The following is a 23,301-nucleotide window of genomic DNA, read 5'->3' as shown; positions in this document are numbered from 1 at the left end:
AGATTCGATTTTAATCGAGAAAAAAATGTAATATTACACTGGGGTTGCCAAATTTGGCTCTGACATTTCTAAGGTCAAGCTTTATCTATGGTGCAAATGTCAGCCAAAACTGAGATACTTTTTTTACTGTTTCAAAACGCACGATATCCATGGTTTTTTCATTATTTTGTGAAAAATAAATTCGCTCAAGCTTCGTGATCTTATGCTCTTTGATGAGAGGTACACGAAACTGGAACTGTACTCCATAAGAGCAAAGCTGCAATCAAAGGTTTTAATTAAGACTGTATTGATTATAGACTATATTTTGGACTGTTTTTTAATTAGAATTCGGACCGTTCGGACTTGAGACTGCAGTACTTTTCTGAAAGTTGTCTAGTCCTAAATGCAGATGATGGAAATTACTGAGATATTGCAATTATTCTAATTCTAATGAATCAATAATTATCATCAAATGAAAATCCAAATTGAAATTTGCTGTAGCAGAAGTCTTCGGGGTGATTTAGAGCATTTCAATTTGGATTTTCGTTCAATAATAATTATAAGCCCTGAACGATTGAATTGGACAGAATATGTATTTCACCAATTTAAATACTCCCAACTCATGTCAAACATGTTCTCCAAAGTATGTTACAGATCACGGAGTGCGCAGAATCGGGACTCTGAAGTTGGACCTTCGCCAAACGAAAACTTCCTCGAAACAGCCGCGCGAAATTATCGCACGACTGACTTTCGGAGGCACCGAAGTGACGGCAAGCGCCTACGACACCGCTTCCAAACAATATGTCGACACTGATCTCTCTTTTCTCACTTAAGGGGTGTTTACACATTAGTCAAGTTTACTTGAATTCAAGTTTTGTATAAAATGAATGTACTATGCAAACCTGAAGTCAAGAAGAATCAAGTCAAGAAGTCAAGAACAGAAACTTGAATCGGGTCGATGTCAAACGAGGACACTGACAGTAGAGGACTCTTCCAAAAGTCAAGTCAAGTCAAGAAGTCAAGAACAGAAACTTGTATCGGGTCGATGTCAAACGAGGACACTGACAGTAGAGGACTCTTCTAAAAGCACAGAAGCGACAGTGAAGGACTCCGACAGTTGAGGACTGTGACCGTAGAGGACTGAAAATCCGTCCTCAAATGTCGCAGACCTCGACTGTCGTGTCCCCCTTGAATCCACTATACCAATGTAGACCATTATTAAAGTTGATTAAAGTATAGGTGTTGAACTCAAACTTGAATTCAAGTAAACTTGACCAATGTAAACCCTACTTAAATGTAAAATTAATCAGCTTTGTTTTTAATCTGAGAGGAATAATTTGTTTTCCCTCAGTGATTGCCATACTTAGTTATAAAATAATAATAAATAGTCTATATGTTTTATTTTGATCTGAGTGTTTCATTTCCGCTCGTTGTATTGTTTTTGCTAACCTAATAGATAAATAAATAAAATAAATAAATTGTTACAAGCGACATAATCTATAGTAAGGTCCACGTTATAATAGTAGTACCTGATCAACCTTGCCTATTCAAATTAAGCACTGTCAATCACCCTGAATATTTTTGTAGTATACCGAGATCCACGTCATAATGACAGTGGAGAAAGATAGTAGAACAGCGTTGCCGATTCTCTACCTTGTCACTGCCTTCTATAGAGGATAACAGATACCGATATATATCTGATGTAATGTCAACTGTTCATTCTTGTTTAAGATAAACAATTATAGCCTATTTTATTTACCAAGAACATATATTTTCCTACAGTTACGTTGGAAAGTGGCCATTGCTGCACTGATTACAGAACGCAAAGAATCACTTTTCCGCTCTAGTGCGGGAAAAAATTTTCTGCACTCCAGATTTGCAACATGGCAACGCAAAATACTTGGTAGGTTATATGGAGCAACAGTGCAGCAAAATCAAAATGAAGTTGGTAACAGTGACTGCTGTGGCTGCTATAGTGAGCAGAGGTGCAACGAAGCACAACGCGCTAATTATTATTCATTATATATTATAACCAAGGACAAGGAGGACTTTAGGATTTTAGGATTAAGGTTTTTATCAATAATAAAATTATACAGAAAAACATTTGATGGATTTCAGGCAATTTTACCCATAATTACCCACTTTTCATATTCAATGGTAACTGTAGGAAAAACTTAATGTGAAATACGTGCGCAAAGTTCCTCTCCTGCACTCAAGAAACCATTCAGCCCGAGCCGTAGGCTCTTTACGTTTCTTTCGGTGCAGCAAACTGTCACTTTGCGCACTAGTTGCACAAATAACTATTGAATAATGAATTTTCATAATTGAGATTAAATATTTTGTTAATGAATTATATTTCTACATTGTACGATCTTGCAACGTTGCAAAGGTAGAAAAGGATAGAGCTATCTGCTTTGTAGAATGATAGACAAGGATAGCAACACCAATGTTAATCAAATACTGCCATTATAACGTGTACCTCACTATACCAAAAAGACCATGAGTTCAAAGACTATTCCCATGAGTTCAAATGGGATTATTCACACTCAGCCAAGCGAGTATGAATAGTCCCATTTGAACTAATAAGAATAATATTTCAAGTGCCGGTTGCACAAAAGCCGGGTTAAATTTTAACCGTGATTAATTCCATGACAACCAATCAGAGAAGCCGTCTTTTCCAAAACGCCTCCTCTGATTGGTTCTCTTGGAATTAACCATGGTTAAAATTTAACCGGCTTTTGTGCAACTGGGCCTAACTGTACCGGACTGATTGGGAATATAGCTTAATAGTCTTCTGTAGGAAAAATAAAAGGAAAAAGAAGTAATTATGACAATTAAGAGAAGAAAACTGCTATACATGGGACATGTTATGAGAGGAGAAAAATATCAATTACTTCAAGTTATTATGCAGGGGAAAGTCCAAGGAAAGAGATCTGTAGGAAAGAGACAAAACTCATGGCTAAAGAACCTTCGGGATTGGTTTGGATGCAGCAATAATGACCTATTTCGATCTGCGGTCTCAAAAGTTAAAATCGCCTTGATGATTGCCAACCTTCGAAACGGAGACGGCACCTAAAGAAGAAGTCTTCTGTACTCAGAAGTAGAGTTAATAAGAAAACAATGAATAGGAATTGAATTCAAAAAGAGTTATTGATCATCAATTATCAATTTAATGCACAATTTCAGTGATGACGAAGACAAAATATCTTCTAATTTTATACAAGTTATATATCACAAAAATAATAGTTTAGACTATACAAATAGCAATCTTCCCGACTCTCATGGAACACCATTGGCTGTAATTTTCAGTCTTTAATAAGATACAGTCAATTCAATCATAATATCAGTTAAAGTGGTATATGTATTCATAATCAATTCAAAGACAATTTCATACAATCCAGTATTTCAAAGTTAGGATGAAAATGACTAGAGACTACATTTTAACAGATCAATAAACTTTCCAATTCATCTGTTTAATAATAGCAACGTTAAATGATACATTTTGAATAATATAACTAAATTTGAAATTCTCTGTTTTATTCTGATTCATAGTTTCAGATTGAAGATTTGGTGTTGAAATTGAAGTGAACATAACCTACATAATATTTGGACGATTTGTGACAAAATCAGGAAATTGAAGAAGTTTTGGGCAATAGCCTGTTTTTTCTTTTCCGACTATTGTATTGTTCGCTCTATCTAATAAATAAATAAATAAATAACATTAACATGCTACAAGAGTAGATATTACAATAAATTACCTTAATAAAACAATATAAAAAATCTTAAAGCACCCTTTATTTTAAAAAAAAAGTTTGTGAATGAAGTGTTCTAATAAATTACCTCTATTTAAAAAACAAATCAATAAACTTCCAATCGAAGTATCAAATAGATCAACGTAGAAGTATAAATTTTATATAATATAATGAGAACATTTCAAAAGTGGATTACAATAATTTATCTTAATTTCAACTGAGATTGAACACTTTCAAATCTAGTTGTGGAATACAACAACGTAGAAATTGTCTTTTTTCCTTATTTTTGAATATAAATAAAAATAGAAATCTGAGTACCCTTTTTGAAATTGTTTGGCCTAACATGTTTCAGCTATAATCATTATCGACTTGACAATGGCATCACATAGCCGAAACATGTTGTGATTAAATAATTTTAAAAATGATACTTAGATTTCTATTTTTATTTATATCAACGTAGATGTATACATTTTGAACAATATAAAGAGCATTTTAAGTCTAATAAGACCATTTCAAGAGTAGATTACAAGAATTTACCTCAATTTCATCACTTTTCAATCGAGGTATGAAATAATATCAACGTAGAAGTATACATTTTGAAAAATATAAAGAGCATTTTAAGTCTAATAAGACCATTTCAAGAGTAGATTAAAGAATTTGTCTATTTACCTCAATTTCAGCACATCAATTGACTTTTCAATCGAGGTATGAAATAATATCAACGTAGAAGTACATTGTTGATAATATACAGAGGATTTCAAGTCTTAAGGTGCGTACAGACTTTCGCTCTGCTCCGCAACCGAACGTCACTCCAGCAGAGCGATTGATGATCGACCGGGGAGCAACAGTGGTTCAACCGGGGAACGCGAGAAGATCTAACATCTTCCATAACGTTCATGATGGGTGCGTGGGCGGTGCGACTGTGGTTCGATGGTGGTACGAGGGCGGTACGAGGGAGGAGCGTGCTCGGTGCTGGTTGGAAGCGCAAATATGTGTACGCAGCTTAATAAGACCATTTCAAGAGTAGATTACAAGAATTTGTCTCGATTTCAACACATCAATTGACTTTTCAATCGAGGTATGAAATAATATCAACGTAGAAGTACATTTTTGATAATATACAGAGGATTTTAAGTCTAATAAGACCATTTCAAGAGTAGATTACAAGAATTTGTCTCAATTTCAACACATCAATTGACCTTTCAATCGAGGTATGAAATAATATCAACGTAGAAGTATACATTTTGAAAAATATAAAGAGCATTTTAAGTCTAATAAGACCATTTCAAGAGTAGATTACAAGAATTTGTCTCAATTTCAACACATCAATTGACCTTTCAATCGAGGTATGAAATAATATCAACGTAGAAGTACATTGTTGATAATATACAGAGGATTTCAAGTCTAATAAGACCATTTCAAGAGTAGATTACAAGAATTTGTCTCAATTTCAACACATCAATTGACTTTTTAATCGAGGTATGAAATAATATCAACGTAGAAGTACATTTTTGATAATATACAGAGGATTTTAAGTCTAATAAGACCATTTCAAGAGTAGATTACAAAAATTTGCCTCAATTAAAAAAAATCAATAAACTTTCCAATCAAGCTGTGAAATAATATCAACATAGAAGTATACATTTTAAACAATAGAAAGACCATTATAATAAGAACATTTCAAGATTAGATCACACGAATTTACCTCAAGATTTCATACAGAGAAATAGTAAACTACGGTATATGAAATAATGGATTAATTGAATAATAATTATTAGAATTATGAGGAAATGAAATATAAAAATTTTTAATGATATTTTACAGAGTTTTATACCACATTACAATTTTTAACGACATTTTAGAGTTTTTTTTCACATTGAGGAACGCTTCAAATTATTTATTCTTAAATAGCAATCGATCATAAATTAATACATAAATGATTTGAACAAACCAATGATGCCTAAGGCCCGGTTGCACAAAAACCGGTTAAATTTTAATCGTGATTAATTTCATCAAGAACCAATTAGAGGAGGTTTTTTCGAAGAGACGGCGGCTTCTCTAAATGGTTCTCGTGGAATTAATCACGATTAAAATTTAGTCGGCTTTTGTGCAACCGGCACTTACTTTACAATCATAAACCAATATTATTTGAACGCATTATGCAAGTAGAAAAAGAATAGCAGCTCACCGCACTTGGAGTGATTTTCGAATTGAAATGAAAATTAAATCGTAGAGACCAATAATTTAGACATCATTTTCAATTTAGAGCATTCATTTCCGCACCAAGACGAGCCAACAAGTCAGCTTGTGTATTACCCACGTCTCCAGCATGTCCTTTTACATGGGTCTGCAAAATAATTAATATTTTTAGAAGGAAATAAATGAGAAATTGCAATTAGTAAATACTAATAAATATACGAGGATCGTTGCAGAAACAAGCTACACTATGTTTTATGATCGTGTAGTCTAAATAGCAGAAAAAGACTGAACGTTAAAGGATACATTTTGAATGATATAACAAACATAATTTTTAACGAATATATTTTTCGCCACACTGCACAGAAAGCAGCTGTTTTCCAGTCCCTACGTAGATCTGGAAGGCAATGTTTGCAAAAATGTTTTTCCGGCTCTCAATCTTTTCTAGTCCTCGGCCTACGGCCTCGAACTTGAAAACCGATTTCGAGCCGGAAAAATCTCATTTTCTGCTCTAGGTGCGAAATATACTATTTCTTCCCGGTTTAGTGGCAGTGCTGTAAAATTTTCTAGCGGCTCCATGATTCATTCATCAGTTGGGAGCAATCCAATATGGAGCTACCACTCACTCCTTCCGCCGATTGAAAAATTCTTAGGGCTGGTTTTAATACAATAAGTTTAATACTCAATAAGTTCTCAAGCTTTTCTCAATTAAAACACTAAGGGCCGGTTTTCGAGCTCGGGATTTAGCCAAGTTCTAGACTTTAAACAGCTGGAGTCAGAGAATTGGCTTTCCGAAACGGGGCGTAGTCGCAGTCTATGTTTAATTTAAATTTCAAAAAAACTACAAAATTGAACACAAAATAAAAATAGTGTGAAGTTTCAGCTATTTTTAATTATTTAGGAGTGTTTCATTTCGTCAATGAAAAACGTTTCCAATCATAGAAATGAGAAAATAAAGATTGTCATGAAAACTACGACTATCCAGCTATCCTCTATAGAAGGCAGTGACAAGGCAGAGAATCTACAACGCTCTTCTACTATAGTGAGGTTCACATTATAATGGCAGTGTTTGATTAGCAATTATTAATCAATTAACAGAATATTCCATCTTAATTTGAAAATTCATAATGAAATTGTTGAAAAATATAATTTCTTGCTTGATAAAATATAATTGATTATTTTAAACGAGAATGAACAGTTAATATTACATCAATAAACCTGTATCAGCTACCGTCTATAGAAGGTATTAACAAGACAGAGGTTCGGCAACGTTGTTCTGCTATCTTTCTCCACTGCCATTATAACGTGGACCTCACTATATTATAACGTGGACCTCTCTATATAGAGGATGGGATATCTTATTCTATTTCCTCTATGACTGTATTAACCTGCATTACATGAAGTAATAGTATATTTCGCACCTAGAGCAGAAAATGAGATTTTTCCAGCTCGAAATCGGTTTTCAAGTCCGAGGCCGTAGGCCGAGGACTAGAAAAGATTGAGAGCTGGAAAAACATTTTTGCCCGTGGTGCGAACGATATTTTTCGCCACACTACAGGTATTGCTGACAAAATAAATAAAGAATACAAAATAAAGAATACTCGTTAAGCTATCGTACCTATCTCTTGATTTTAGTGGTAGAAGATTTGCAGTCAGGATTTCAGATTCTTTTAAAATTTCACTTGGAATACCACAGTCATCTTCAAGCATTTTTGAAAATTCGGAATGCACTAATCAACAATAAATAATTGAATAAAACTGGTTGCGAAGCGAATTAGTTTGATTCGAAACTGGAACTGAAATCATGGCGACTTCAGCTGATGATGAAAGTGGACACTCGCCCGATCTAGCGGATGACTTATTAACTACTTCCATGAGCGGCTGGAAAGAGACAACTTTCTGGCCTAGACCGGAAAAGAAACCCTTTTCTGACGTCGTCTGCAAACAAGGTCTTTCAGATCTACGTAGGGACTGGAAAACAGCTGTTTTCTGTGCAGTGTGGCGAAAAATCACATAAATATCGATAGAAATGCTTTGCCTTACCCACATAACTGAGTCCATCATAGTTTGTATACATTGATCGAGCTCGTCTATTTCTATCTTGTTTTTGACGGGCATTGTTAAAGATCAATCGGAGCTAGAAAAGGATACCTCTATCCGCTTTGTTGAATGATAGACAAGGATAGCAATACCATTGTTAATCAAACACTGCCATTATAACGTGGACCTCACTATAGCAATAGGAATGCTGTGCCTTACCCACATAACAGAGTCCATCATAGTTTGAATGCATTGATCGAGCTCGACAAGTTCTATCTTGTTTTTGACAGGTTTGCCGTCAGCGGTGACCCAGTCATTCCTCTTCCACTTGTAAATCCATCCCGTAATACAGTTTATCAGGAACTGAGAATCGGTGAAGATGTGAAGTCGTCTAACGCCTGAAATGCCACAAAAATATTAATATAATATCCTGCTCCATATAATCTGTTTTGTTATACACTAAGGAGAATCTGCATCGTTATCAATTAAGAAATACTGTTCACTCTGTTAATACCAGAAACAATAGACAGATCTATATTCAATACCAAAGATTGTCTAAATCTTTAAACAGTTTTGAAGCAGTTGGGCAAAAGGTGTATAATAAGTTACCGCTACACCTCCAACAAACACCCCTAAAACTGTTCAAATTAAAGGTGCACGATTGGCTGGCAAAAAATCCTTTTTATAAATTAAGTGAATTTTACGAGAGCAGAATCAGCATACCTTAATTCTTATTGTTAGCACGTATGAACTAGATGCTTAATTTTGTAATATTGTCTTTGTTATTTGTAATATTTGGAAAAGTAATCTAAATATCAATGCAATAGTAAAATGTGTCTCTTAATGTGTGACTGTCTATTTCATGTTCTATTTGTGTGACTTTGTCTTGTGCTTTTTTGGCTGGCTGACAATAAAATTGAATTTATTTATTTTATTTATTTATGGAGACAAAGAGAGACAAGTTATTCATACTAGAGTGAGGTCTACGTTATAATGGCAGTGTTTGATTAGCAATGGATTGCTATCCTTGTCTATAATTCAACAAAGCGGATCTCTTTCTCGCTTTGCTCTGTTGCCAGATCGTCTTCTTATAGAATTAATAATTAATTAACAAAATATTTCATTTCAATTATGAAAATTCACTATTAAATCATTGAAAAATATAATTGATCATTTCAAACGAGAATGAGCAGTTGATATTACATCAATAACCTGTATCAGCTACCGTCTATAGAAGGCATTGACAAGACAGAGGATTGGCAACGTTGTTCCCCCATCTTTCTCCACTGCCATTACGACGTCGATCTCACTATATCATTATGATTTTGCGTTATGTACTGCAGGTTTATACAGTCATAGAGAAAATATTATAACCTTAGAAGATATCCCATCCTCTGTAGAGAGGTCCACGTTATAATAGCAGTGGAGAAAGATTGGAGAACAGCTTTGCCAATTCTCTGCCTTGCCACTGCCTTCTATCACAGATAAAATAAGTCCTATACTTAGGACTATGGAGGATAGAGGATAGAGGATAGAGGATAGAGAGCTAATACCGGTACATCTGATGTAATATTAACTGTTCATTCCTGTTTAAATTAATTTATTATATTTCATTTGTAGAGAGAATATATTTTTCAATGATTGGTTAATAAATGTTTATAATTGAAATTTCCATATCATATGTTACTATAGAACTATAATCTAGATAGAGTACCCCTTCGAAACAGTTGTTAACTGGCGACTAAATTAATAATTTTGTCAGGTTGGCATTAAGTTGAGTTGACTGTTAGGTTGGCACCAAGTTGAAGATTTAAATGCATTACCCCGACTAGATTGCCCTAACATATGATAAAAATGCTCATCTCATTCTTGGACGATCCAGTCGGGGGACCTAGACGGATGTGGCGAGCGAAGCGAGCCTGACGGCTAGTATTAATATAATATCCTGCTCCATATAATCTGTTTTGTTATACACTAAGGAGAATCTGCATCGTTATCAATTAAGAAATACTGTTCACTCTGTTAATACCAGAAACAATAGACAGATCTATATTCAATACCAAAGATTGTCTAAATCTTTAAACAGTTTTGAAGCAGTTGGGCAAAAGGTGTATAATAAGTTACCGCTACACCTCCAACAAACACCCCTAAAACTGTTCAAATAAAAGGTGCACGATTGGCTGGCAAAAAATCCTTTTTATAAATTAAGTGAATTTTACGAGAGCAGAATCAGCATACCTTAATTCTTATTGTTAGCACGTATGAACTAGATGCTTAATTTTGTAATATTGTCTTTGTTATTTGTAATATTTGGAAAAGTAATCTAAATATCAATGTAATAGTAACAATGTGTCTCTTAATGTGTGACTGTCTATTTCATGTTCTATTTGTGTGACTTTGTCTTGTGCTTTTTTGGCTGGCTGACAATAAAATTGAATTTATTTATTTTATTTATTTATGGAGACAAGTTATTCATACTAGAGTGAGGTCCACGTTATAATGGCAGTGTTTGATTAGCAATGGATTGCTATCCTTGTCTATAATTCAACAAAGCGGATATCGCTATCTCTTTCTCGCTTTGCTCTGTTGCCAGATCGTCTTCTTATAGAATTAATAATTAATTAACAAAATATTTCATTTCAATTATGAAAATTCACTATTAAATCATTGAAAAATATAATTTCTTATTTGATAAAATATAATTGATCATTTCAAACGAGAATGAGCAGTTGATATTACATCAATAAACCTGTATCAGCTACCGTCTATAGAAGGCATTGACAAGACAGAGGATTGGCAACGTTGTTCCCCCATCTTTCTCCACTGCCATTACGACGTCGATCTCACTATATCATTATGATTTTGCGTTATGTACTGCAGGTTTATACAGTCATAGAGAAAATATAACCTAAGAAGATATCCCATCCTCTGTAGAGAGGTCCACGTTATAATAGCAGTGGAGAAAGATTGGAGAACAGCTTTGCCAATTCTCTGCCTTGCCACTGCCTTCTATAGAGGATAGAGAGCTAATACCGGTACATCTGATGTAATATTAACTGTTCATTCTTGTTTAAATTAATTTATTATATTTCATTTGTAGAGAGAATATATTTTTCAATGATTGGTTAATAAATGTTTATAATTGAGATAAAATATTTTGGTAGTTTCTTCATAGTCAAAAAAACTATCTGGCAGCAGTGTCTGATGACAGACAATGATAGCGAATCGGGTGTAATAACTCAATGTTAATCTCACTATAAACATTTCTACTTCTCTAAAGAATGCGACACCAACTCTATCAACGTTATTCAAGATTAATAAGCTATATTTTGAACATATTAAATGTAAGTATGAGTATCAGAGGATATAATAAGTTGGAATTATGTAGTGCTACTTGAAAAAATATACTCATGAAGATACATTTAAACTGTCTATATAATAATTATTAAACTTGAACCCAAATTTATTCAAGCCCTTGGATTTCCATCCACACTGTCCTAAATTTTCCTTTGTTTTCCCAATAATAGCTACTACGTTTATTAACTTCAATAGATAATCGCGTCTGAATCTAGAAAACATGAGTCAAACTATCAATCAACAACTTATTGCCATCTCACATAAAAGAAAAGTCTGGTAAAGCTTTCAGATTTTTATTGAAAAAAGAGCTGCTATCCATATGTGCCTACTCAGTGGAGGAATACAAAGATTTTTACAAACCTCAAGATGGAGGTTTGAGAAGATATAAAACATGTTAACTGTTTGATTAATGACAAATTGACATATCCTTATACCCCTTTTACAGGTGGTCAGTGGATGAATTAATACTAATACTAAATCAACTGAACAAATCTACTTATTGTATACGTTATAATGTTATATTATAACGTTATATTATATACGTAAGGTCCTCGTTATAATGACAGTGAAAAAAGATAGGAGAACAACGTTCCCGATTCTCTGCCTTGCAGAGAACCTTGTATACAGGATAGCTGATACCAGTATATCTGATCCAATATTAACAGTTCATTTTTGTTAAAAATAATCAATTGTAATTTATTCAAGAAGATGTATATTTCTATGATTGAATAATAGATTTCCATTATTGGGATTGAATATTTTGTTAATTAATTATATTTCTGCATTCACAAAAATACGGCAACGTTGCAGTGGTAGAAAAGGATAGAGCTATATGCTTTGTCGAATGATATAGACAAGGATAGCAACACCAATGTTGATCAAATAATGCCATCAATACCTGGACCTTACTATAGTATCATTGTTTTATTCACCTGCTTTTGAAGCCTGCCTTATCGCTTCAGTTGCCGCCTGTATTTCAGCATTATTATTTGTAGGTCTTCCTCTCACTGGTGCTGACACATTTCTAAAATCAAACAAGAAATAAAACTCATGTCAGTTGATAGGGCTTATTAATAGCTATCCATGGTATAAATTTGAAGAAAATCGTTAGAGCCGTTTTCGAGAAAACCGTGAAAAACATGGTTTTTTAGTAATTATCCGCCATTTTTCTCGAGAATATTACGCAGCTCCTGCAATTTTCCCAGAAATGAGACTCATGTCAGTTGATAGGGCTTATGAATAGCTATCCATGGTATAAATTTAAAGAAAATCGTTAGAGCCGTTTTTGAGAAAATCGTGAAAAACATGGTTTTTTAGTAATTATCCGCCATTTTTTCCGCCATCTTGAATTGAATCTTATTGAATTTCTTATTGTCGGGTCCTCATGGTATAAGGACCTTAAGTTTGAAATTTCAAGTCAATCGGTTGATTAGGAATGGAGTTATCGTGTTCACAGACATACACACACACACACACACACACACACACACACACACACATACACACACACATATACACACACACAGACCAACACCCAAAAATCATGTTTTTGGACTCAGGGGACCTTGAAACGTATAGAAAACTTGAAATTGGGGTACCTTAATTTTTTTGGAAAGCAATACTTTCCTCACCTATGGTAGTAGGGCAAGGAAAGTAAAAATATACTCATGAAGATACATTTAAACTGTCTATATAATAATTATTAAACTTGAACCCAAATTTATTCAAGCCCTTGGATTTCCATCAACACTGTCCTAAATTTTCCTTTGTTTTCCCAATAATAGCTACTACGTTTATTAACTTCAATAGATAATCGTGTCTGAATCTATAAAACATGAGTCAAACTATCAATCAACTGAACAAATCTACTTATTGTATAGTAAGGTTCACGTTATAATGACAGTGAAAAAAGATAGGAGAACAACGTTCCCGATTCTCTGCCTTGCAGAGAGCCTTGTATACAGTATTAGCTGATACCAGTATATCTGATCCAATATTAACAGTTCATTTTTGTTAAAAATAATCAATTGTAATTTATTCAAGAAGATGTATATTTCTATGATTGAATAATAGATTTCCATTATTGGGATTGAATATTTTGTTAATTAATTATATTTCTGCATTGACTATATTTCTATGATTGAATAATAGATTTCCATTATTGGGATTGAATATTTTGTTAATTAATTATATTTCAGCATTGACAAAAATACGGCAACGTTGCAGTGGTAGAAAAGGAAAGAGCTATTTGCTTTGTCGAATGATATAGACAAGGATAGCAACACCAATGTTGATCAAATAATGCCATCAATACCTGGACCTTACTATAGTATCATTGTTCTATTCACCTGCTTTTGAAGCCTGCCTTATCGCTTCAGTTGCCGCCTGTATTTCAGCATTATTATTTGTTGGTCTTCCTCTCACTGGTGCTGATACATTTCTAAAATCAAAGAAGAAATAAAAATGCTACAAAAGTTGATTTAAATTACATAGTACAATATTATAACAATCTAGAATTATTCTATTCTGTGATTAGGCTATTGAACTAATAAATCGAATTATAAAAGGATGTTTAATTTCTCCATAATTCCTAACAACGAGTTCCTCACACCGTTTAATGGGCTATGAATGTACCTGTCATTAGATGTACCTGTGATAATTATCATATAAAGAAAGTAACCATTTCTTCACCTTGGTTCTGAATAATTATGCTACTAGATGTACCTGTGATAATTATCATATAAAGAAAGTAACCATTTCTTCACCTTGGTTCTGAATTATGCTACTAGATGTACCTGTGATAATTATCATATAAAGAAAGTAACCATTTCTTCACCTTGGTTCTGAATAATTATGCTACTAGATGTACCTGTGATAATTATCATATAAAGAAAGTAACCATTTCTTCACCTTGGTTCTGAATTATGCTACTAGATGTACCTGTGATAATTATCATATAAAGAAAGTAACCATTTCTTCACCTTGGTTCTGAATTAGGCTACTGAATTCATTTAAGTTTATTTATTTATTTATTTATACATTGATAGATACAATATCATTGTCAACTATGAATGATTGAGAGAGGAACAACAGGCTTAAAGCCCAAAACTGTTCCTTTCCCAAATTTGGATAGAAATTGTCCAAAAAGTTGTATTACATTCATTGCAGTTGCATTTGATATTACTTAAGTTCTCGTTATAGAATTCAACTTTATAAATTGACATTTATTTTTCTAATAATATTCGTTATAAACCTATTGAGACCTCATCATCTTCTCTGGTAAGCCGAAGGAAACCCTTTAGCCAGTTCATGTCCCAGTTGCACAAAAGTCTGACGTCTTCTGCGTCTCTGATTTGTTCTCGTGGCATTTAACCATGATTAAACTTTAACAGGCCTTTTTGCAACCAGGCCCAAGTACTGTAATACAGATCCTGTATTACAAAGCTTTCATCACGGAATAAAAAAGTACAAGTAAAAATAACCTTCTATCAAGTAAATAATAAAATTAAATTTGTTCTTCACTCCATGCTTTTATAAAACCGACCCCAGTAATCAAATACTGTAGATTTTTCATCCAATCATTTAACATAAATTGAACATGGAAATTGATAAGGAATTGAATTTATTCAAATGCTGATTAATTAATGAATAATAATTATTGAACAAAAATCAAAATTAAATGCTGCAAATTACCCCAAATACTTCTGCTACCGCAAATATTGACAACATGGCTGCTATGTCTTCGTATAAAATGAGCGCTGCTATCCAGAGGTTGTCAGTTTGGTGTAAGGGCAAGCATACCTGACTGGCAATTTACCGGGTTCGATTCCTGTGTTGACAAATAATTTTTCTCATTTTTTGTAGTTGAGAAGTTGATATTTTGGAAATTATTCATATTAAATAAGAAGACAAAGAAATTGTCAAAAACCACAGATTTATTTGAAAGTTAGAATGACCGGTTTCGGTTGTTACACCATTGTCAATCTGATAAACAGATATAAACAGAGGATTCAGAGGTTTATCAGAGATTGACAATGGTGTAACAACCGAAACTGGTATTTCTAATTTTCAATAAATCTGTGGTTTTAGACAATTTTTTAGTCTTCTTATTTAATCTTTCTCATCATATTGCAGTGATAGTAGTTTTAATTTTTCTACTCAAAATTTTCAAGTTTATTTCAATATTATTGAAACTTTCGGATTGTTTAGTGTTATTTCCGGCTCTTATCAACCCTTCGAAATTCAAAATTCATCAGTCATATCTCGAATACGTATTCTCTGAGTGTTAATCTTTGGTGAAAACAGAAATTTTAAACTTAACCTCACTTTGGACTATTTATGTGCCAAAATCAACGAATTGAAGAAGTTTTGGGCAATTGCCTGTTTCTCTTTCCAAATATCGTGTTTGTGACTGTTCTAATAAATAAATAAATAAATATTTCTATCTAGCTGTTACCCTGTAGTCAATATTTGCAGTGGCAAAAGTCTTCGGGTGATTTGCAGCATTTAATCTGGTATTTTGTTTAATAATAATTATGAATAATTTAAAATAGACTCACAGTGGATGTTGGTGGTTGAACCACACACCAATACCAGCTTTGGCCCCTTGGCGGCCATTGTTAGTACAGGCCCCATCCGTGTAGACAATGACCACTCCGTCGGGCGAGATGAGGAAGCCTGACGCGTCAGGCACGTAATGCCTCAGCCAGCCATCGCTGTATCCGTCCACCTCATCGACTATGTTGCATTTGCCTAGATGTGCTGCCTCTTCACTCTCGTCCGAGTCGGCTTTCCTGTCAAATCAGCACCAAGAAAAGAGATAGCATTGGAAATACAATAATAATAATATCGAGTGACCTGGCTGGATCAGGTCTGGTGTTAGAGTTTTCTGGTCGCAACTGATCATTTCAGGGCCTCTGACATGACCTAACGACTGCTTTTTAGGCAGCCGGGACCGACAGCTTAACGTGTCCATCCGGAAAACGGGAGTGACCCGAGATAAATATTTTGCCCGGGCCGGGATTTGAACCCGGGCCTCTGAATCATAAAGCCTCTGGATCACTCGATATTATTTATTATTATTATCGAAAATATAAAACCGGTAGAGTTCAAAATACTGTATTCTCATATCAAAGATTCAATGTTTTGTTTGCCAGCATGATTTCTTGTTTTGTAATTTTCTAGACGTGTCTATAGTGAGGTCCACGTTATAATGGCAGTATTTGATTAGCAGTAGTATTGCTATCCTTGTCTATCATTCAAAAAAGCGGATAGCGCTATCTCTTTCTCGCTTTGCCAGATCGTCTTTTAAAAGTGTGAAATTAATAATTAATTAACAAAATATTTCATGTTAATCATTAAAATTCATTATGAAATCATTGAAAATAATTTTTTTCTTGCTTGATAAAATATGATTGATAATTTTAAACGAGGATGAACAGTTAATATTACATCAATAAACCTGAATCAGCTACAGTGTATAGAAGGCATTGACAGGAAAGAGGATCGGCAACGTTGTTCTTCTCCCTTCCTCCACTGCCATTATAAATTGGACCTCACTACATCAACTTTGCGGAGCTGGAAAACGTTGGCACTATCTGTGAAGTCGAATTAACGTCTTCCTATGCTATCTTTTATCTATGATTACACTGACTGGGAAATTTTTCTGCAAAGTAATTTTTTAGCCCTATTAGCGTATTGTATGTGTATGGTAACTTAGTTCTAACAAAGGGAAATTTTGTTTTGTCGCATTTTTTAAAACAACTCTATTAATTGTATTTGAAAAATATCACTACAATTGGCCCATGATATAGCTCCATACAGAAGATGTGAATGCACATAACTATAGTAGACATTTACTAAAATTTTTGAGACACTATTTTCTTTAATCTTCTCAACATAAAAACACCTCTTGCTACCTTGGGGATAGTGCAGTCAATATGACACTTCTATTTCATATTATTTTGTATATTGATGCCTAGAAATTTGACAGAATGCCCTGAATTCAAGTTATTATAAGATACAGATAAGTTTAAATTCAGAGCAAGTTTATTAGCATTACACCAATCAGACATCAGTTCTAATTTTTTATTTAATAAGGTTTCTCTTCTGTTGAGGTCGGTTACGATATTCAGGCACACATCATCTGCATACATATAACAAGTTGTGCTCTCATCCTCAATATTGCCTGGCAGATCATTCATATAGATAATAAACAGTAATGGTCCTAGAATTGAACCTTGGGGCACTCCATTAATACTTTTAGAAAAACATGCTCCAGAGTACCTAGATCACTATATGGAGGAAGCTCCTTACAGAGTTGAGGTCAATGTTTTTGAAAATGTCTAGTGGCCCTCCGCCGATAGGCAAAGCTACAGGACCCTGACTATAAGTGTGTGATAATTTAGTTAGAAACTGTTTTCAAAAATACCTCTTTTTTGGAGTGGATCCACTTGCTGTAGGTTGTTGGTCATCATTTTTCGTCAAATCAACAGTAGTTACGCCATTGCTCGATCCAGGAGGGCCAAGCGCTCGACTTTCCAACACCGCCAGTCGCTTCAAAATGTTGTCAAACTTCAGATTAACACTGTCCGAGAACAACAGAAACTTGGACTCAAGCACTTAATTCTCAATTTAAGAAATAAAGGTTTGCAGTGCGTAAGGGGAGGAGCATTACACATGGTTCTTATTGATCTTTTTTGTAACACAAATTGTGAATGGGAATCACTACAATTGGCCCATGATATAGCTCCATACAGAAGATGTGAATGCACATAACTATAGTAGACATTTACTAAAATTTTTTGAGACACTATTTTCTTTAATCTTCTCAACATAAAAACACCTCTTGCTACCTTGGGGATAGTGCAGTCAATATGACACTTCTATTTCATACTATTTTGTATATTGATGCCTAGAAATTTGACAGAATGCCCTGAATTCAAGTTATTATAAGATACAGATAAGTTTAAATTCAGAGCAAGTTTATTAGCATTACACCAATCAGACATCAGTTCTAATTTCTTATTTAATAAGGTTTCTCTTCTGTTGAGGTCGGTTACGATATTCAGGCACACATCATCTGCATACATATAACAAGTTGTGCTCTCATCCTCAATATTGCCTGGCAGATCATTCATATAGATAATAAACAGTAATGGTCCTAGAATTGAACCTTGGGGCACTCCATTAATACTTTTAGAAAAACATGCTCCAGAATACCTAGATCACTATATGGAGGAAGCTCCTTACAGAGTTGAGGTCAATGTTTTTGAAAATGTCTAGTGGCCCTCCGCCGATAGGCAAAGCTGCAGGACCCTGACTATAAGTGTGTGATAATTTAGTTAGAAACTGTTTTCAAAAATACCTCTTTTTTGGAGTGGATCCACTTGCTGTAGGTTGTTGATCATCATTCTTGGTCAAATCAACAGTAGTTACGCCATTACTTGATCCAGGAGGGCCAAGCGCTCGACTTTCCAACACCGCCAGTCGCTTCAAAATGTTGTCAAACTTCAGATTAACACTGTCCGAGAACAACAGAAACTTGGACTCAAGCACTTGAATCTTCTTATTGATTTCATTCAGAGATGTTTCAGCCGGAGACACTCTGGCGATTGGAAAGGCGTTTTCACTGTGATTTTTTATGGCTAACGAGACAGGATCGCTAATGGCTATTGAGGTAGGATCCGGTACAATTTTTGAACGCTGCTCCACGTTTGTAGTTGCAACATCGGGAGCATGCTCTCGCATATACTCTTCAGCTGCATACATAGAATCGAATTTCTTGTATTTGGCTCCCCGGAAACCGGTCACTTGCTGCTTGCATTCTTCCCTGCAATTCAAAGACAAACTTTTATTAACCTTCCGGCAGTCGCACTGTTGCAAAAAGTACAACAGTGTCAGTTTTTTTGCTGCACAAAACTATTGAATGGGGTGGTGTCAGTGAATGAATCACCTATGCATTCCAAAATTTTCCCCCCATCACTCCACTGAATTGCAATTTCAACCGAGCAATGGTTCAATCTGTAGGTGTCATTTAGTCGCGATAAGATAAGTGCATTAGATAGGGAAAGACTGTATACAGTGACTGTAAACGAACCAATAACACAGAATTGATGGCTTTGCTTTATGTACCTTATTGGGCTATGAAATGGTAATCATCCAAATGTTCATAGGCATAAAATATTTCAAGATGATGGAAAAAGTAATTATACAATTAATTAATATGTTTTGACAGTAAACATACAATTAATTAATATGTTTTGACAGTAAACAAAGTACATAACACTTACAACACGCGACTGCTCTTGTGATTGAGCAGGGCGCGACTACAGGAAGGTTAAGACAAACTTGAAATAATCAAAATAGTATTTCATTATTGAAAATAAGGTCAGTGCATTCTTGTAAAAATAATTAATAGAAAAATTATGACAAACTTGTGAACTTCAAAATCATTGCCGTTTGCACAGTTTCAGTTTAAGGCTGTGCAAAGGCTAAAAATAAACTATCTACTGGTGATATTTTTCAAAGTTTTTCGATTTGTATATTATCAAGCTATCAAAATGAAAAAGTTAGCCTATCTCAGGAAAACATTTTTTTTTTTTTTGATCATTACTTTTTGAGATATGAGCGCCTAAAGTCCAAATTTTTGGGACAGAACATTTCAAATTCAGTAAGAGATAATAATCCATGAGATTCAAAAGAAAAATTCTGCATGGTATTGTTTATCTAGTAAAACAAAAAGTTTCTGAAAATATAAATTTTTGAGAAAGTTATTCAATTTATTAAAAATAACTTTTAGTTCAGTTATTTTTGGTCATTTTTGGTAAATTGAATAACTTTCACAAAAATCTATATTTTTAGAAAAAATTTGTTTTACTATACAACAATACTATGAAGAATTTATCCCCTAAATCTCATGGATTTATCTCTTACCGAATTTGAAATGTTTTGTCCCAAAAATTCAAACTTCAGGCGCTCATATCTCAAAAAGTAATGATCGGGGAAAAAAATGTTTTCCTGAGAAAACGTTTTCATTTTGATAGCTTGATGATATACAAATCGAAAAACTTTGAAAAATATCACCAGTAGAAAGATTATTTTTAGCCTTTGTACAGCCTTAATACAAACTTGAAATGATCAAAATAGTATCTCATTATTGAAAATAAGATCAGTGCATTCTTGTAAAAATAACTAATAGATAGATTATGAAAAACTTGTGAACTTCAAAATCAGTGCCTTTTGCACAGTTTCAGTTTAAACTGGATTAAATCCATATTAAATCTCGTTCGTTATAATATGGTTCATTCTGAGTTTAAGCCAGCAGCTGATTAAATTCAGTTAAGGCTTGGATTGCTCAAACGGCCCTTTGGGCCTGTTTCCGAGCTCAGGATTTAGCTAATTCCCGAGCTCGGGGCATTGACAATTCCCCGGTCACCGACTGCGGCGAATACTGAACAAGTAACAAGTAGCAAGTACAAGTAACAAGTATGTAAGCTCTAGAACTTTAAACAGCTGGAGAAAGAAAATTGGCTTTCCGAAAAGGGGCGGAGTCGCAGTCCAAGTAAATGTGAATTTTAAATTAATTTTCGAAAAACTAGACAATTGAACACAAAATATATTGAAAATAAAATAGTGTAAAGTTTCAGCCATTTTGAATTATTTATGCATGTTTCATTTCATCAAGGAAAAACGTATCCAATTACAGAAATAATAAAATAAGGATTATCATAAAAACTGTGACTACGCCCCGTTTCGGAAAGCCAGTTTTCTGACTCCAGCTGTTTAAAGTCTAGCACTTAGCTGAATCCCGAGCTCGAAAACCGGCCCTTAAGGTTTTAATTGAGAAAAGCTTGAGAACTTATTGAGTAGGCCAGCTTGATCATTCAATCAATAAAATAAAAATGACAAAGGTACAGTATTACCATAGAATAAACAATAGAATATTTATCGAATTCATAACAATAGAATTGTTTTAGATTGAAAAATGTACAGCTATCATCTGGTATTAATCATTGAAAATGTTTATACTCCAAAAGACAGCTATAACAAGACAATAACAAAAATATGAGCAACTCTTCATAATTCAATCAACAGCTCTAGTGTATGTTTTTTGGTCACAACATTTTCAAATGCAATAAATGAGCTGTATATGTGACGAAGGTAATGCTTTTGAAGACCTCAGAAGCGGTTACAATAAAACATATTCTATTCTAATCTAAATTAGTTCGAGCATTCTTGAATGCGAGTGTAAGAAATATTTACTTCCAATATTTAATATAAAGTGAGTGGGCTTAAGACGAAACGCAGCAGACACACGAAAAAAAATCAAATGCATGCATGCAGACGTGAGCAGACACATAGAGACAGACGGATGTCTGCGTGTGTTGCAGTATTTGAACACATGGGGAGGAATTTTTCTCCATTTGTCTGCCACTTTGTGCGTTCGCTTTATGCCGCATCCACACTTTCGCCAAGTGCGTACATTAGAGTGTGGATGGCAACAATGCCAGCGCTCGCTTTCACTGGCCTTCGCTTGTCATCGCTCCGATTTTTGTCGAGCGAATGCTAACCAAGCGAAGGTGAGTGGCCAGACGAGCATCCACAAATAGTCACATTTTGCTCTGTGGATGGCAAGACCAACGTGGTCAAGCTTACAAGCTTGGCGAGGGTGTGGAATAAGGCATTAAGGCTTGTATTACATTGGGACACTACTATTCTGGGACAACAGTGAGACACAAAGTATCCAAGCAAGTGCGGGGCATTGGTTCTTATTGCACTTGTGAATCCATCTAGGACATTGCTGAGAAACTACTGGGGTAATCCTGTTATCATATATGACTCTTAAAGCCTGGTTTATACCACTTACACTAACATATTACATCTAGGTTCAATAGTATATTAGATTTAATAAGTGTTTTAGGAACCTGGCTTTAGTCTGTTAATCCACTATGTTTTCTAACCATGGAATATACTGCCTTTGTGCCAAAAATGAATAAGGAAATTCAATTTATGGCCGCAAATTCCAGCATTAGTATAGAATTGCAGGAAAACTTAACAAAGAAAATTTCTCAACCTAGATCGTTGCAACGTTATCTTGCTAAAAATAGCAATGAAATAGGTCATTTCAAATAGACAAATCACCTTTATAAGTTTTAAAGTATCTGTAAAAACCAATATTCTTAGATATAGATATAGGTAAGCCTATATAATATTTATATTGCTGACTTACCAGGTATCAAAGATTCCTCTTTTCTTTCCTTTAGCAACAGCGTACTTTGGCATCTTGAGTTTTACAGCTTCAAAAAATAGGTGTTTAATATGTAAAATATAGAACTGAAGCATTTATTTACTATAAAACTGGTTTATATTCATATTAACACAGACAACATTTTACAAGACAGCTGGAAAACAAAACAAAAAAGTGAGGTTAGTTTTGGTCGCAGCATCTCAAGTATCGAAGTATTGAAATATCGATGTGATAAAGTTCGACCTATCGACTATTGCAAGCGCGCCTGTTTCAATTTTGAAATACCGAAGTACTGTGGCGTTTCTGTACTTGTTTTGTGTAAAAACTAATTACAAAATCGGATTTATAGTCCAGTAAACAAAGGATTATAGAGGGAAATGTTTGGAAAACAATATTTAACCCCGCAGCTCTGTCTAGGCAGGTAAAGATTTTTGATAAGCAAATTAAGTCCTAAAGATTAGTGGTGGTTTGAAGGTACCATTTTTTGTTTTTCGCCGGAATCTTGAAAAGTGAGCATTCCACAGAATTGACTTCGTTACAAAATTTCCTACAATACTGATCTGACAAATTTTTCATATCTTCTACCGTTTTTGAGATATCCACTCTTAAAGGTGTGACATTTTTGAAAAAAAATCATGTTCGCCCACAAATGCGCTTACGTTTTCAAGGATTACCAAAATGAAAAAAATCCATACATATTATGAGCTTATAGAGCATTGAATTCTCTTA

General features: G+C 34.2%; 2 protein-coding genes across 12 annotated transcripts in view; one reads left to right on the top strand and one right to left on the bottom strand.

Annotated features, from left to right (window-relative positions):
• LOC111044660 (heat shock 70 kDa protein 12A) overlaps positions 1-1,386 on the top strand; it is a 71,192-nt gene extending 69,806 nt beyond the window's left edge. For 8 of the 9 annotated variants that reach the window (XM_039426181.1, XM_039426185.1, XM_039426184.1 and 5 more), the window contains exon 16: positions 624-1,386. In XM_039426181.1, coding sequence (XP_039282115.1) covers positions 624-812 — 189 coding nt within the window. In that variant the 3' untranslated portion in view covers positions 813-1,386. The remainder of the gene's footprint in view (positions 1-623) is intronic. The other variant, XR_005571098.1, reaches the window with a different exon arrangement.
• A 1,423-nt stretch (positions 1,387-2,809) lies between these two features.
• LOC111044670 (ribonuclease H1) lies at positions 2,810-22,768 on the bottom strand. 3 transcript variants are annotated; one of them, XR_005571096.1, is made up of 7 exons: positions 22,555-22,738; positions 18,691-19,155; positions 15,884-16,117; positions 13,673-13,764; positions 8,187-8,365; positions 5,920-6,078; positions 2,810-3,051 (listed from the first exon to the last, which is right to left on the bottom strand). XR_005571096.1 is itself a non-coding variant. In XM_039426177.1 (7 exons), the coding sequence occupies exons 1-7, from the start codon at positions 22,665-22,667 to the stop codon at positions 5,989-5,991; spliced, it is 1,173 nt and encodes a 390-aa protein (XP_039282111.1). In that variant the 5' UTR covers positions 22,668-22,768; the 3' UTR covers positions 5,638-5,988. The 3 variants fall into 3 exon arrangements, 2 of the variants coding, with proteins under 2 accessions (XP_039282110.1, XP_039282111.1); XM_039426177.1 differs by lacking the exon at positions 2,810-3,051 and adding an exon at positions 17,755-17,930 and having other exon boundaries at positions 5,638-6,078; positions 18,867-19,155; positions 22,555-22,768; XM_039426176.1 differs by lacking the exon at positions 2,810-3,051 and having other exon boundaries at positions 4,953-6,078; positions 22,555-22,765.
• Positions 22,769-23,301: the final 533 nt, after the last annotated feature.

Source organism: Nilaparvata lugens, chromosome 4 (genome assembly GCF_014356525.2).
Source record: "Nilaparvata lugens isolate BPH chromosome 4, ASM1435652v1, whole genome shotgun sequence".
Lineage (NCBI taxonomy): Eukaryota > Metazoa > Arthropoda > Insecta > Hemiptera > Delphacidae > Nilaparvata > Nilaparvata lugens.
This window is presented reverse-complemented; position numbering and strand designations above follow the sequence as displayed.